General features: G+C 41.5%; 1 protein-coding gene across 1 annotated transcript in view; it reads left to right on the forward strand.

Annotated features, from left to right (window-relative positions):
* Positions 1-907: 907 nt before the first annotated feature.
* LOC147668858 (unconventional myosin-XVIIIb-like) overlaps positions 908-18,029 on the forward strand; it is a gene marked incomplete at its 3' end in the record, with an annotated part of 694,293 nt that continues 677,171 nt past the window's right edge. The window contains exons 1-2 of the mRNA XM_086948392.1: positions 908-1,475; positions 2,006-2,862. Coding sequence (XP_086804518.1) covers positions 908-1,475; positions 2,006-2,862 — 1,425 coding nt within the window. The remainder of the gene's footprint in view (positions 1,476-2,005; positions 2,863-18,029) is intronic.

The following is an 18,029-nucleotide window of genomic DNA, read 5'->3' on the forward strand; positions in this document are numbered from 1 at the left end:
TTATACAGGTCTTTTTAGGCACTGGTCTTTTTAGGCACTGGTCAATTGGTCCTGTTTTGTGGTTTTTTCGTAGTCACTTTGCATGTGTTATATGCACACTTGGTGGCTGTTTAATGGTGTGTGCTACATTCAGTTTAATGTATTGTCAGTAGAGCACTCTCACTTTGTTCTCATTTTGAGCTGACAAATAATCTCCGTGTACCCTAGGGTTTCTCTGATTATTATTTTTGATGTTGTTATGTTTGTATTAGATACCTCTGTGCAACCTTTTTGTCCTGAAGATGGTCCTCCGGATCTTTCTGGCCTACTTGGACCGAAACGTCGACGCCTAACACCTTTTACACGATTACGTTGTATAATTCACGTAAAATAATAATTTGTGAATTAGGCTGCATATTTTATAACGTGCATGTGGTCCTTCATTGTGTCCACACTATGTGGTAAAGGTGTTCATATACCACCATATGATTTGTGATATATGTGTTTGGTGATCTAATGTTGCCGGACTTTTGATTTCTGGATCAAGTTGCAATATATAAAAAAAGTTTATATCTGAAAACTAAAAAAGAATAAATATATTTTTGATATTAATTGATGTTGGCTGTTACTGAAACCCTACGGTCACTTAATTCGGTGATCATAGTTATGACACTGCTCAATGGTAAATTGACACTGTAAATGATTCCTACCTGGACATTTAGCTAATACATTTATATTACCCAGTCCCGGTGGGATTATTGGGTGGCTCTGTTCTAATAATATTGTGAAGCGCAGACGCTGTCTGCAAGGGCCCTTTCTCAAGTGGTTTGTCCTATTTGTTAGTATATCTCTGTCAGCTCTTTTCAATTGTCCTGATTACTGTGTCATATATATTGGTTTGTTTAATTGTACATGTTGTAAATCTCAAATGTCTGAACTCGAAACCATCACCTACACGGATGACTATATTAAAACCATTGCAGGTGGACCCTCTCTTCTAGGTCCCCAAACGAATGTTAGTAGTTTAAATTCACCACAGAATAATTTACGCAATAACTTGGAAAGACTCCACAAAAAACTGATAAGAACAGAATTGCATGCTAAGTTTTTAAGAGACTGCCTTTCTAATAACATCATCCCGGTAGGCTTACAAGTGCGGAACATACCCTGTATCTTCACAGAGGACGAAGAATACAAGACTGGATTTAGCTTTGTATCCAACAAGTGTTCCAGAAGTTGGATGGTGCTTAGCATAGAGACAGCTGCACGATTAATTGACAAAATCAAGGCAGAAATTGCAGATCTAGAGAAACAAATACGGGAAGATCCTGCAATTACTGATGCGAATGATTTTTTAAGTAAACTTGATGTGACCATCGCTGAGTTCCAACGCACTAATATTTTGAAAAAAACTGAGAAATTACAAAAAGATCTGAGGAACTATAATCGTGAACGCACCTACCCATATCTGAAAAAAGATTTCTTCCAACAAACAGGTAATCCGGAGAATCCGGCACCTAAGCATACAACTTTTTCTGACTCAGGCTCTTCAAGCTCCGACGACGGTCATAATAGAGCAGCCTCCCTATATAGATCCAATCGAGGAAATAGTTCATCACCTTTTTTAGGGAGAGGCCAAACACCACACAGGGGTCGATCTCGGAATCCGAGACGAGGTTGGTTCAGGAACCAATATACCCCGGGATTCAGACAAACTCGCAACAACTATTACGAGTGGTAACCACACCTGTCAATTGCGATACTGCTATGCTCACCACCAACCACCCGAACATGGAGGTTGTTCCAATCTTTAATCTGTCTTCATATCAGTTAAACTCGAGGGAGATAGAAGTCCTCAGCCACGGGCTATCATTCGTTCCCACCAATAGGAATGATTTGTTCTCAATTCTAGTGGAGGCACATCGATTCTTTAGAACCTTAAGACTGAAACACTACTTTCACAAAAACACCACTAGTATGCCCATTAATATCAGTGGCTTAAAATGTCCATCTACATTTTTTCCAGCTAACCACTTAATACCTAAAGAGATGGTCACATTCGAAAATGTGGTACTCACGGAAATTGAACAACTTTTCGAGAATAGAAAGTTTGTGAGGTTCAATCTCTCCAAAGACGATATGTCTATCATTAAGACCTTGTCAGAGCAGGACGACTTAATAGTCAAACCTGCTGACAAGGGGGGTGGAATCATTTTGCAGGATAAAACGGCATATGATCAGGAGGCCCTGAGACAATTAAATAATCAAGAACATTACAAGAAACTGTCTGGGGACCCTACAGTCAGGATCCGCAAACTGATCCTTACTCTGACTATGAAAGGCCAGGAAGGCCTTTGGCTGAGCAAAAAAGAATTTGACTACTTAAACAAAGATGACTTCTGTATCCCTGCGTTTTATACGCTACCAAAAATCCATAAAAACAGTCAACAGCCGCCGGGTAGACCTATTGTGGCTGGTTGCCAATCCATTCTTCAACCCCTGGCAGAGTATGTGGATCATTTCCTAAAACCATTTGTTAACACCACCAGATCATTCACGCAGGATAGTAGAGATGCAATTAATAAATTGGAAGGTGTCCATTTTAGCCCAAACCACAACATCTTGGCTACAATGGACATCGAAAGCCTCTACACAAATATACATCAAGCTGAAGCCCTGCAAGTGATTTATGACACCCTGGAAACCCGCACCCGGCCCCACCAAGTTCCTACTTGGTTCATTACTGAATGTGCAAGACTGGCCTTAGAAGAGAATTATTTTCTCTTCAACAATGACTTTTTTGCTCAACGGAAGGGTGTAGCAATGGGAGCCGTTTTTGCTCCCACAATAGCTAATTTGTTTGTAGCTAACTTTGAGGAAAAGGTAATCTACAACAACAATCCCTTTGCCACCAATCTAGTCCATTATCTAAGATATATTGATGACGTCTGTGTGGTCTGGGAGGGAAGTCAAGAGAGGTTGGATGAATTCCACCAATGGCTTAATACGAAGGATGGGAACCTACAATTCACCCTAGAAAGTAGTTGTGAATCTTTGAATTTTCTTGACCTAAACATCATACATACCGAAGGGACACTGGCTGTTAGTTTGTACACCAAGCCCACGGCACGAAATACCCTTTTGAGGTATAATAGTCACCACCCCCGTAATTTACGGGATAATCTCCCTTTTGGTCAATTCCTCCGTATTCGGAGGAACTGTACCAAAAGGGAAGATTATTTTAGGGAAGCCAAAATCCTGCAGGAGAAACTTGTGACTCGGTCGTATCCATACCGGCTGGTAAAACACGCTATGAAGCGTGCATGGTTCTATGACCGTCAGGCCCTCCTACAAAAAAAGCAACTGACTAATTCCAATACTACATCTGATACTATACTCCCTACTTGTGTCCTCACATTCGGTACAGAATCCACTGAAATCAAAAAAATCATCACACGCAACTGGCATTTGATCCAAAAGGTCGAACCCCAGTTAGCCATTCCCAGATTCGCCTTTAAAAGAGGAAAGAATCTAAGAGACCATTTGGTAAAAGCTTATAGAGAACCTAAGATCAATACCCTAAACAGCATGTGGGGCATGGCACCTGTTGTCGGACACTTTCCATGTGGTGGATGCACTGCATGTGCAACCACGCAAACCACAAAAACCTGTTGTATTAATGGGAGACAAATGACGCTTAAACACCATTCTAATTGCATGACTAAGAATGTGATTTATTGTATCCAATGTCCCTGTGGATTAAATTACCTAGGAAAAACCACACAGGAAATAAGGAAACGGATAACTCAACATCAATCACGCATCAGATGCAAAATTCATACAGCGCCTCTAGTTGAACATTTTATCAACATGTCACATGGTCCCACTGATATGAAATGGTTTGTTGTAGAATGTGTAAAGGGTTCAAGGAGACGCCCTAATGTGGAAAAACTTCTCACTCAAAGAGAGAACAAACTGATTTGGCTGTGTGATACTGTGGATAATGGGTTAAATATGTTTATTGAATGGCACTCACTGGCTACCCTAGTATAAAGGCTTTTCTAATCTGGAATACCACATACGGCTGTATGTGAGTTAATAGCTCCCCTCTGCCTCTTAGAGTGTAGGATATCTGTCTTTATGTAGTCTCTTGAGGTTTTGAGGTGGTGGTTATCGATTGTATCTATTGGATCTGAGATTTCTAATGTTTATTGTTTATTTAATGGTGTGTAGTTGTCTTAATGTTGTATTGCTTATTGTTATAACACACTTGCAAGCCACATTTTTAAGCTTTCATTAAGGTGTGATGTAAGTATTTTTAGAATAGGTAGGACTGGTTATATTGACGTTTTCACCAAAGTAGGCTTTCATAGCGATAGTATAGCAACCTACCAGCGTTTAAGTACACTCCAAGATGGCCGCCAAGTTTACTGTGGCACTGACGTCAGGACGCGGCATGTTATATGCGTCAATTGCGGAAACAGCCCGCTTCCGCGTTTGGTCACGGAGAAGACACTCGGACTCCTTTGAGCCGGCGTCTTGGGAACCACGAAGTAAGTTTACAGCTGGTTATCGGTATAGTTAAAATAGAGAGGGCATACCCAGATCTCTTACATGTATTTCGTTTGTGTTGCAGAATTGTGGGCGGCTGCCAGACGTAAGTGACAGCTTATGCATGCACACCTCTATAGCGTTCTGTCTACCGACTTAGCGTTACTGACCTAATTATTCTTTGGTTTGTAGAACGACCTATGAGGCGTTTTTTGGTTGTTGAAAACACCCCGTAGTACACAGGTACATGTTGTATATACTCATGGTGGTGAAAGCTTTGTACCTTTCGGACTTGTTATACAGGTCTTTTTAGGCACTGGTCTTTTTAGGCACTGGTCAATTGGTCCTGTTTTGTGGTTTTTTCGTAGTCACTTTGCATGTGTTATATGCACACTTGGTGGCTGTTTAATGGTGTGTGCTACATTCAGTTTAATGTATTGTCAGTAGAGCACTCTCACTTTGTTCTCATTTTGAGCTGACAAATAATCTCCGTGTACCCTAGGGTTTCTCTGATTATTATTTTTGATGTTGTTATGTTTGTATTAGATACCTCTGTGCAACCTTTTTGTCCTGAAGATGGTCCTCCGGATCTTTCTGGCCTACTTGGACCGAAACGTCGACGCCTAACACCTTTTACACGATTACGTTGTATAATTCACGTAAAATAATAATTTGTGAATTAGGCTGCATATTTTATAACGTGCATGTGGTCCTTCATTGTGTCCACACTATGTGGTAAAGGTGTTCATATACCACCATATGATTTGTGATATATGTGTTTGGTGGTCTAATGTTGCCGGACTTTTGATTTCTGGATCAAGTTGCAATATATAAAAAAAGTTTATATCTGAAAACTAAAAAAGAATAAATATATTTTTGATATTAATTGATGTTGGCTGTTACTGAAACCCTACGGTCACTTAATTCGGTGATCATAGTTATGACACTGCTCAATGGTAAATTGACACTGTAAATGATTCCTACCTGGACATTTAGCTAATACATTTATATTACCCAGTCCCGGTGGGATTATTGGGTGGCTCTGTTCTAATAATAATACAATCACTGGCACTCTCAAAAATTGGCTATGGGAATGATATCCTCACAGGAACCCCCAAACAGGTAGATCCTCCTACAAGACAGCATGCATCACACATAAAGCCCTACATCAGAATTCCTGCTGTACTTCACAAACAAACTTTAAAAAGTAGGCAGCTCCGGAATGATGAGGAGCACAAACACTTTACTCCTCATCCCCCCCTTATTCAAAAAGAAAACTACTCAATCTCGCTCCTTCTCTGGAAACACAGTGATCGTCTCAACTGCCCTCCCAAAGGAACTGCGTTGCAACCCCTCCTACATTGCCTTAAAAAAAGACATAAAAGACCTTACACTGCACCTCCTTGGCAATTACTGGGCTCCTCAATCAGATCTTCGACCTCCTCCGACCCTGCCCTCCTCTACATCACTTTCTCCCCTTCACCTCTCTCCTCCTACCGTCTGTCTACCCATCCTACTCCCAACTCCCTTCCCTCCTCCATCTTACAACCCCTCCCAGATGACCATCCCCCCCCCCTCCCAATCTGTTTTTCCCCCGCCTTTCCTTTTTCAAAATGTCTACCTCACCCACAGCTCAGCCCTTAATCTCTCCCCCTCAGCCACTATATATGTACATTTATCTGCTCTTGATATGTCTCTGTGGTATACACCCGTTACAACGCAACTTTTACTCCGCACTACCATTACAACGCAGGCATTACAACGCATGACATTACAACGCATTGCGCTGGGGGGCGCTCTAGGATAAGAGGTAAGTTTAATTTACTATCCAACACCTTCCCTAGGGTCCACGGGGACTGGAGTTAGAATAGTAAATTATACTTACCACTATCCAGCACCTCAAAGCGCTATGCGTTGTAATGGTATGCGTTGTAAAAACCGCGTTGTAATGGTATGCGGAGTAAAAGTATGCGTTGTAACGACATACATCCGTCTCTGTTTATTAGACCTCAACGGAACGTTTGTTTTTATTTATTGTTTATTGTGTGTGTTGTTTGAGCAACTCCTGTAATCTTGTTTCTCACACATGTAAAGCGCTCTGATACCTCCAGGTCTAGCCAGCGCTATATAAAACCTTTCAAATAAATAAATTAATTAAATTGCAGACATTTTTAAAACACTGCACACTGAGACACAACTATGTCTAATGCAGGAATGCACTGTTCGAACTTGCACAGGTGCAACATAAATTTGTCTTCATTTACTTCATTTTTTCAACTGTGTTTACATTTCTTCAACATTTAAAGATATCATGTAGTACATGCATTAATTGATGCTATACCATCATTGTTTATCTAAAAAACAAAAGTGATCAACTCAATTACGGTTCATTAATTGTTTACTGTTGATTTTCAAAAGTGCTTTGTGTTTTCTACTTTTTTTTCTACTTTTTTAACAAACATATTCACAATTCATTTCCATTGAAAATATGGTATACTTTCTACTAACAAATGCCAAACTAGTGCAAATATAGCAAAGTAATTTCATCAGAACTCGCGACGACTCCCAATGCATTTCGATGCTTCAGCATCTTCGTCAGGGGAAGTACTATGTAAAAAAAATTCATAATATGAGATCAAATAGTGGTATGTACATACTTTTCCATATCATCTTCTCTTATCAATTTGTGCTAGTGCATTATATCATACGTGAACACACACCCTGAGTAGTCATGCAATTGCATTATCTCAATCCCAAATGATGGGAATCAAAAACGGACTATAGCTTTACACTAATCACGAGTACTCCCTCCTGAAAATAGTAGTAGAAAATATTTTATGTCTACGGTAATTGTATAACAGTTCTGTATATTATCATACAGTGATGGTAATCATCAGGTATACAAATGGTGCCGGGAGGAAACCCACAATAATCAGTCGGATTTTGGATATATATTTTAACTTTGATAGACCAGATTGTCCTCAAAAAGAATTTATGCTGAAGTTTCATTCTGTGTGTTTTGTCAGCTGTTTGAATGTTCTGTGTGCTGTTTCATTGCTCTGCCTGGCAGTCTGGTGACTGGATGCCAATCTGGGCCATGTAGAATTATGATGAGTAGCTGGCTCTGAGAACCAGTTGCAGAATCAATTAAAGTGGAGAGGAGGGCCTTTAAGGATGCAGTGTCCTCAGGGTCTGTTTAGAGCCCTGTCAGGGTTTGAGAGAAAAAATGTCCCTTGGCATTCTGACTTAGTTAGATTTCTTGGGCTTTGTGTTCAGCAATTGAGATAAGGTCATTCTTGCCTCTTTTACCAATATCCACAGGGGATTTGCAGCCGCATTACATGAGAAGGTGGGTGCGGGGCATTCAATCACATACTTACATTACTTCGAGCTCACAATTTCATTGATTCCAGTAATTCTAAAAGGACAGTAGTTTAGGCTCATTGCCTTGTCCAATTTCCCTTATGGCAAAAAAGGTTAGACATAGCCGTAAATCTTTAGCTTTAAATGGCATTGCCCTTTTGAAATAGAACAAGGTTTAGTTGTGGTTAACTTTTCCTCCAGATCAAAAAAAGATCTGCACCTCAAATGTATCGATTCATGGAAGGTTGCAGTTAACAAGTTCTGATTCTCCCATTCTTCAGTTTGAGTCATAAGTTCCACCAAAGGACATTCCTATAACATAACTATATGATGGATTGACTTACTGGTGCGGCATAGAGCCAAGTGCCTGTTTGCATGCGCGAGCAGTGTGTAAAGTGAATTCATTAAACCTAATACTTCTCTGAATGAGTGCGTTCTTTTAGATAGCACAGTTCAGAAACAGAAAGAAGTAAAACTTTCTTACTGTGTCTGATATGTACTGTCTTATTAAAATAAAACACTGTCTCAAAAAAATATAGGTTTACATCATTAAATTTTACACACTGCAGGTGCATAAAAACTGACACTTGGCAAAAAGGTTCAAGTGTTAAGCCACCTAAAAATGTGGAAGTTTAAAGTGTGTTCTGTTTTGGTTAAGTCAGCATTCAACATCTGGCCATATTGCAAACATTTCTCATGAGTTTAGTGCTGTAGGGCTGACCAGGAGTAGCAGCTGTGCCCCTAAGCTTGGACCTTATAACTCCAGCACTGCTTTTTGATCCTTGACCTCAGAGCTGTCAAAAAGCAGTGCGGATAAACCGTGTTCTGCCATTTGCTATTTTTGTGAAAATATGAAAAATTATGATTGAACAGAACTGTGACCTTTGTGTTCTGCAAGCGTGATAGTTCCTTACAAGTGATCATACGCAAAAGTATATTAGCAATGTTAAGGAGAGAGTGAAGCCAATAACACAGTTAATATGCAATATGACCTGTACAAATTGCAACTGGTTAGCCCGCCCTCTATTGTTTTTTTGGTTCTTGCCTACCAGGGAAATATGGTTGAGAAAGACCATATGTGAGCTTTCAAAGGGCTTACTGTAAACCTATTACTTTGCATTACATGGCTTTATTTTCCCTCTCATTTACTTGCTTCCTAATCAGTGGCTTGCCTTCTTCTTGCATTTGTTCCGATCTCTTTACCAACCTATCGATTCACTGACTTGTATCCTTCCACTGCTCACTTTTAGGGAACAATGTTTTCTCTTTAATCAAGCACTATATGAAAGTACATGTTCTTTCCAGATCTTTCCCTCGTGTGCTTCTCTCTCACCAACTACCAGCACCCCTGTGTTGCTCTCTCCCTAGTGTGCTGCTCACTCGTGCTTTTTCCTGACTCCCCCTCACTCAGTGTTCTCTCCATCATACACTTCTCCGTCTACTCCTGTGTTGATCTCTCCCTTGTGTGTTGTATTTCCTCTCCTCCTTTTACTCATTCCCCCACCTGCTCCTCCATCTATTTCCCCACAGTCCTGTATTCTTTTTGCTCTTTAGCACAAAAAATGAATAGGATGACACAATGTGCAACTGCAGTCCCATCATTGTGCCTTTTTTTCTTGGATGATACAGGGTAGCATTGGAAAAAAGCACTTTGCTTTTTCTTTGCCAAGGGTTATTAACATATTTTTTGTGCAGCTGTCTGTGACTAACCATACATTTTCTCTTTGAGTTATACTGTATGCCCCACTACCTGGTGCAGAGGCAGCAAACAAAAAATAAAACAATGTTCTGAGCCAGCTTGTGCAAGGAGGGGCGGGGCATAGGAGGGGGGAGGAGACATGCGTGTGCACTCCCTAAGAACGCATATGTGTTTGGTTGGCAGCCTCAGGCCAACCAAACCACACATGTCACTTTGTTAGTGCCGGACGCCACTGGATTCAACCCAGTTCTGTGACTGTGGGTGAATGTTTAACAATGTTCGGCATTCTGTCCATCATCTTTTTTGTGTTGTTACATTTATTGTGAGGTCATCAAGATCAAGGTCATTTAATGTCACTTCCTGTGCCGAAAATCAAAAAGATAGGGACCTTTCTTTAACGAGAATCCTCAAACCTCACTGTCTGCTCAATGCTTGCATGATAAAGCTTTGCTTCGCTGCTTTTTAGCTAGGAACACACTATGATAATATCCATATATACACGCTACATATGTACATTCTCTTTTCCAGCTGATGTGATTCCAGTCAACAGTTCAAAATGCTGCCCTAATTCAAAAACACTGTCCCTAGTATTGGAATAAAGCAGAGACTTCAGGAGAAATATGGTCAAATTTAAACAAATGATGTAACCACTGTAATTAAAACATTTTTTTTGAAAGTGGAACAATATGGGAGCAGCAGGGCGGCCTTAGGCATGTGCAAGCTGTGCACCTGCACAGGGCCACCAAACCCCAGGGCCAAAACTGGGGTTTCAATAATTAAATGAGCTGGTTTCAATGAAGGTTGTTTTGATTGAATCAAACAACAACCGGTTAACTTGTTACACCGAGCAATTTTATTTAATTTTTGCAAGCGGTCTTTTTTTCTTTTTTCAACACATTATTCGTTGTGCGTGGAAAATACAAAATGAACAATGAAATACGTTTTATATACAATATATACAAACATATAAATACAACATTTCATACACACTTGGCCATACATTCATACACAGACCATACAAAGCAAATAATAATACAAAGAACACTGTGTCCAGGCATCTGTAAAACAATCAGTGGAAAATGATTCTTTTCATATTTTACAATGTCGTTGTAATTATCATGAGATTCCTCATGAACCCAAATTAATGAAATCACTATTCCGACATGATAATGGTAGCCAGATGCGGGACTGAAAAGCTGGTCGACGCGTTTCAAACCCCTAGGAATTGGTGGGGTTCTCCTCAGGACCGGGATTGGTTCTGAAATAATAAAGATAGCTAGCTTGAGCAAGGTGTCATGGAGCGACTATCAAGTGGATTTATCAAGGGATCGACTACCAGAGTCCAGCTGACGCTCCCTACCTCAATCCAAAAGTTCGACCGACAACTTGAGAGTTTCCGATCAAAATCATATTTCCCAACAGGTTTGGTTACAGCAGCTGTGCAAGAAAACAAAATACACGCGACAACATTTCAGTGTGGTGCAATACTATCAGACATCATTCATACCGCTTGCAGAGGGGCGCGTAAACTTACCTGTGAGCGGGCGGTTTCAGTCTCGCTGCTCTGATACTTTCTTTGGCGGCTGCTCCTATTCTGTAGAACGGGGGCGAAAGCGTTTGTTAGTGATGTGGCGGTTACCCGTGTGCGAGTCAATTCCGTATCAATCGAGTTCACATACCGAATTGGGAGCAAGGCGATGGTCCTTCTCCCTAGCTGGTGTACATGGTTCAACCGGCTGGAGTCCTCGAATGGGGGTGTGGCCTCAGTACTTCCTGGTTGGTGTTAGGAAGGAAGGAGGGCCCGGGAATTCTGGGACTTGTAGTCTAGAGACAATGTGCTGACGAAAGGGAGTCAAAAGGGTCAGCTGGCTTAAGCATTCGGCTTGTAAATTTCAGATATTTCATTAAGTCCTCGTGTGGCAGTATTGAACTTCATAATGAGCATTGCTTCACGTTGTGATAATTTTGCATCAATGTCCCCTCCCCTAGGGTCATTTTCAATTTTTGACAAGACTGTCCAACGTAAATCTGTGATCACATGTTTACACCTAGTCCAATGATTCACTAAGGGGGCATTCTCTACCCCTCTACGGATGCGCGATTTGTGTTGCGTAATCCTGGTCCTGATTTCCTGTGTTGTTTTGCCAATGTAGACTGAAGGGCAAGGGCAAATGATTGCATATACCACGTTTTTTGATTTACAATTCGTAAAAGTCTCATGTTTCCAATGGGTATTCTCGAATGTAAAAACTGTATCTTCAATGGTCTCGATGCAACAGGTGCAAGTCCCGCACTTATGATGTCCTTTTGGTGGAGGTAATCCAAAGATACTTTGTAATGTGGGGGCCCTTGTCATTGGTAACGCTGCCCTAACCACGTAGTTGGCAACACTTTTGTCCTTTTTATACGCAAAAAGTGGTGGGGCTGAGAAATCCTCATGCAGATTTTTTAGTAAATGCCAGTTAGACATAATGAGCTTTCTGTGTGCGTTGGCTGCCGAACAGAAAGTGGTAACGCACACCATCCTTTTGACTTCAGGTCTCATTCTTTTTTCTAACAATGTCTCTCGTGGGGTCCACCACGCTCGTTTGAGTGAGTTTTTTAGAAGTTTTTTTGGGTAACCTCTCTGAATCAAACGATTCTTTAAACATTCAGCATGAATGAAGTACTCTTCCTTGCTCGAACAATTTCGATGTATTCTCAAAAACTGCCCATAAGGCAGATTTTGTTTCAAGCTGCGGGGGTGGTTGCTATTAAAATGCAACGCTTTGTTCCTGTCCGAAGGTTTCCGGAAAAGTGTTGTGCTTAGGCCTCCCTCAAAAGGTGCCACTTTCACATCCAAAAAGTTGATGGATTCATTAGATGCTGTGACAGAGAACTGGATGTCTATTGTTCTCGAATTAAGCCAGCTTACAAATCGACCAAGGTCTTCATGTCCGCCAGTCCAGACCATGAATATATCGTCAATATATCGCATATAATGCGAATCAAATGTAAAAAAGTTCTTCTGTAGCGCAAATCGTGCAAGGTCAAGAATAAACCCCCCACCAAGTTTATTCTTGACCTTGCACGATTTGCGCTACAGAAGAACTTTTTTACATTTGATTCGGAATTTTTTTATCAAATCAAAGGGGTGGCGATGGGTTGCCCCTTTGCCCCGGAGCTAGCCATAATGTTTATGGGGTTATTTGAGGAGAAATTCATCTACCAAACCAATCCTTTTGACAAGAGTATTTCGCATTATATGCGATATATTGACGATATATTCATGGTCTGGACTGGCGGACATGAAGACCTTGGTCAATTTGTAAGCTGGCTTAATTCGAGAACAATAGACATCCAGTTCTCTGTCACAGCATCTAATGAATCCATCAACTTTTTGGATGTGAAAGTGGCACCTTTTGAGGGAGGCCTAAGCACAACACTTTTCCGGAAACCTTCGGACAGGAACAAAGCGTTGCATTTTAATAGCAACCACCCCCGCAGCTTGAAACAAAATCTGCCTTATGGGCAGTTTTTTAGAATACATCGAAATTGTTCGAGCAAGGAAGAGTACTTCATTCATGCTGAATGTTTAAAGAATCGTTTGATTCAGAGAGGTTACCCAAAAAAACTTCTAAAAAACTCACTCAAACGAGCGTGGTGGACCCCACGAGAAACATTGTTAGAAAAAAGAATGAGACCTGAAGTCAAAAGGATGGTGTGCGTTACCACTTTCTGTTCGGCAGCCAACGCACACAGAAAGCTCATTATGTCTAACTGGCATTTACTAAAAAATCTGCATGAGGATTTCTCAGCCCCACCACTTTTTGCGTATAAAAAGGACAAAAGTGTTGCCAACTACGTGGTTAGGGCAGCGTTACCAATGACAAGGGCCCCCACATTACAAAGTATCTTTGGATTACCTCCACCAAAAGGACATCATAAGTGCGGGACTTGCACCTGTTGCATCGAGACCATTGAAGATACAGTTTTTACATTCGAGAATACCCATTGGAAACATGAGACTTTTACGAATTGTAAATCAAAAAACGTGGTATATGCAATCATTTGCCCTTGCCCTTCAGTCTACATTGGCAAAACAACACAGGAAATCAGGACCAGGATTACGCAACACAAATCGCGCATCCGTAGAGGGGTAGAGAATGCCCCCTTAGTGAATCATTGGACTAGGTGTAAACATGTGATCACAGATTTACGTTGGACAGTCTTGTCAAAAATTGAAAATGACCCTAGGGGAGGGGGCATTGATGCAAAATTATCACAACGTGAAGCAATGCTCATTATGAAGTTCAATACTGCCACACGAGGACTTAATGAAATATCTGAAATTTACAAGCCGAATGCTTAAGCCAGCTGACCCTTTTGACTCCCTTTCGTCAGCACATTGTCTCTAGACTACAAGTCCCAGAATTCCCGGGCCCTCCTTCCTTCCTAACACCAACCAGGAAGTACTGAGGCCACACCCCCATTCGAGGACTCCAGCCGGTTGAACCATGTAAACCAGCTAGGGAGAAGGACCATCGCCTTGCTCCCGATTCGGTATGTGAACTCGATTGATACGGAATTGACTCGCACACGGGTAACCGCCACATCACTAACAAACGCTTTCGCCCCCGTTCTACAGAATAGGAGCAGCCGCCAAAGAAAGTATCAGAGCAGCGAGACTGAAACCGCCCGCTCACAGGTAAGTTTACGTGCCCCTCTGCAAGCGGTATGAATGATGTCTGATAGTATTGCACCACACTGAAATGTTGTCGCGTGTATTTTGTTTTCTTGCACAGCTGCTGTAACCAAACCTGTTGGGAAATACGATTTTGATCGGAAACTCTCAAGTTGTCGGTCGAACTTTTGGATTGAGGTAGGGAGCGTCAGCTGGACTCTGGTAGTCGATCCCTTGATAAATCCACTTGATAGTCGCTCCATGACACCTTGCTCAAGCTAGCTATCTTTATTATTTCAGAACCAATCCCGGTCCTGAGGAGAACCCCACCAATTCCTAGGGGTTTGAAACGCGTCGACCAGCTTTTCAGTCCCGCATCTGGCTACCATTATCATGTCGGAATAGTGATTTCATTAATTTGGGTTCATGAGGAATCTCATGATAATTACAACGACATTGTAAAATATGAAAAGAATCATTTTCCACTGATTGTTTTACAGATGCCTGGACACAGTGTTCTTTGTATTATTATTTGCTTTGTATGGTCTGTGTATGAATGTATGGCCAAGTGTGTATGAAATGTTGTATTTATATGTTTGTATATATTGTATATAAAACGTATTTCATTGTTCATTTTGTATTTTCCACGCACAACGAATAATGTGTTGAAAAAAGAAAAAAAGACCGCTTGCAAAAATTAAATAAAATTGCTCGGTGTAACAAGTTAACCGGTTGTTGTTTGATTCAATCAAAACAACCTTCATTGAAACCAGCTCATTTAATTATTGAAACCCCAGTTTTGGCTCTTGTGTTGGTCATTAGTATTAGTTGGACTCAGCCTTACTGAGTAATGAGTCAAGGCCCTCTTTTGATTCTTTGACCAAACCCCAGGGGCCACCAGACCAATATATATCCTTAATATAATAATCCTCCGAGGATGGATACATATTTGCCTGGCGGCCCCTAGCAGGGATTTGGCAGCCTCTGGCTCTGTTCCACACCCAAACACCTCGACCCCCCCCTCCCCCCCCCCCCCCTTCACTGGCCTCCGCGCTCCGCCCCGCCCGGACCCCTCTTCCGGGGCCCCCTACCTACGCTCCCTGCCCAGGGCCGCCATGAGCCTAGAGCCACCCTTGGGAGCAGTTAATGAGAAAACGTTAAGCTTGCACTCAACGATTCACAATTGGGAACTGAGAAGTAATATACGTAAATTAAAATCAAAGAACAACGAAAGGAGGAGAGGAGACAGCTACCGACAAGCGGAAAGAACGTGGCATGCACATTTTAAGTGTTTCTCTTTCACCTTATCTTTCTTCATTGCAACTGTTTGACAACCTCAGCACTTGCTCACAACAACTCCTAATAGGCAGTAATTGGAACAAATACTAACTCTTTGCCAGCGACTCCCAAACATGCAAGCACCCTCAGGGGAGCCCAGCTGGAGAGCTTTGATGTCTGTGAGATCTTCCCCAGCCCGGGGTTCATTTGCTCTGCTGCTTTTATCCTTGAAATGTACTTAAACGAGCACCGCTTGTGATTTGGGATTAAAAATATATGTGCCTGTTTGCAATGCCATGTAGTGGAGGATATTTATACAGCAATCACCAAATGCACAGCTAGAATTTAGATTAAATGATTTTGGAAATTGAGTACATTAAGCAATTAGGCTTAAGTACATTTAATTGACGTATATCATGTGTCGAGTGTGAATCTTTTGATCGAGAAAGATTTGTTGAAATGATGTATGATGGGTAGAGCCAAACTTAACCACTTGCAACTGCAGGGGCGTAGGTATATTTGGTGCAGATGGTGCAGCAGCACCAAGCGCAGGCCTGAGTGCGCTCTCAACCTCAGAAGTTATGTCTTTTACTGCAAAACCGGGAGATAAGGGAGTATATTTAGTGCGTGCGTCGGGGTACATAGCACCTGTGCTACACCACCGTGCAAGTGTAGCACGGAAGTGAAAAATCTAAGTTTTGAAAAACTTCTTAAAAACAGAAGTGGTTATGGATACTAGGTCTTGGATCTGGGGTACGCTGCTCCCTGCACTAATTAAACGGTTATTAATTAAGGGGTATATTTACTAAAGATTTGCACAGGCGCTTGTGAGGTGCTTAGCATCTATTTGCTATACATTAAAGGGCCCGCAATCGCAGTGTAATTTCTGCATTGTGCCACAATCGGCCAGGCAAACATTGGTAAATATAGCCGTACCTGTTTATGTGCAAAATAGTAGGTAACATAAATGGTACATTTTCAAACGTATTATTTGTAATATGTGAAGTGTTTCGAACAAAAGACACCTTTTCCATTGAACAAAGTATCTAAAGCAACTGTCACCACAAGAGCTCAACACCTTTAGAGAGAAGGAGGCTAGTATTATTTAGCTATCATTTTCATTGTGCTGATCATGAAGTGAGCGATTCAAAATATACAGGGAGCGTTTATGACACCCCTAGATTTGAGAAGAAACTCTTTGGAATGTATTGGGAGTGCAACTGTATTACAGGCTGACCTGCCGCTTACTTGCTTAAGGAATCAGACATCACTCTTTCCCAGAGCCGATTATTGGCTCTCACTTGCCTTACACGGTCAAGTGTAAGGTCATCTGCCTTATCTGTCGCACAGTGTAAGGGACCTCACTTCAGTTTACTGCAAATAATTGCGATGAATATACAAATATATGCATACCTGAAGGCTTTGTTCAGCATCCTCAAATCTGCTTTTGCCACATTTCAAAGGGCAAAGAGTAGTTGGCTTACTAATAGACCCTAAACTGGGCTCCACTCTTCCACTTTCCCCCAAGCATCTGGAGAATCTTGATGCCAACTCAATTTGGAAAAGTCATTAACACATGACTTTCCCTTTCCTTAATTGATTGTCAATGCCCAGGTCAGTGAGACCTTTGTTTTGCATCTGGAGTTTCTAGTGCCATAAGAGCACTTAATGAATCATCTACTTATTGCGTTTTACATTTATTATCACTGTTTGTGTTCATATTGAGCCTTTGTTTGCAACCCTGACCTGCAGAGGTGTGGCCAAAGACTGAGCAGCAGGCAGTGGTGACCCTCGTCCTGGCTAAGGTCCACTGCAGATAGGATCTTACCCTATATTCACCCGTTGAGTGAGTGTTGAACCCTTTTGAAGGATTGCTCGGCTTGTTAGTGCTTTGTGCTGCCTCATAATCCCGTGGGACCACCACAGGGCACATTCGTGGTGTTACTAGTCTCCTTGTCAGGCATCCACAGAGACTGATCAGGCTAATCTTTCTTGTACATGTCTCCTCCACATTACGATATAACATTCGGGGGGTTTACAAAGTGCATCATTACAGTTTACTGTGGTCCCTGAGTGTCTGACGTAGGGAATACAAAGGACGGGAGGGAGACAATACTTGAACAGTAAAATGATTAAAAGGTAAAGGGTCCAGCAGCAGAATGTAATGTGCCGGAGAGATCTGTGCTCTGAATATGAAGATAAATAATCTCAAAGCATTGGAGTGGCCTTAGAGGACAGTAACACAGTGATGGTATTTAGGATCTATCCAGTGGGAGAAGAGAAAACAGTCAGACAGAAGAAATCAGCTATTTACTACTAAATTGGAAAATCTCCATGGAACCTCATATGTGCTCAGCTTCACAAAGAAGTGTGCACTCATAATCATATTAGCCAAGAAACAAGTTTCATTATAATAGCGTTTATAAGTTAAGGTAGGCTCAAAAATGTCCAGATGCACAGCTGGCGGAGAGGGATGTTGATAACCAATTGGGTGAA

This window comes from Lissotriton vulgaris, unplaced genomic scaffold (genome assembly GCF_964263255.1).
Source record: "Lissotriton vulgaris unplaced genomic scaffold, aLisVul1.2 SCAFFOLD_1224, whole genome shotgun sequence".
NCBI lineage: Eukaryota > Metazoa > Chordata > Amphibia > Caudata > Salamandridae > Lissotriton > Lissotriton vulgaris.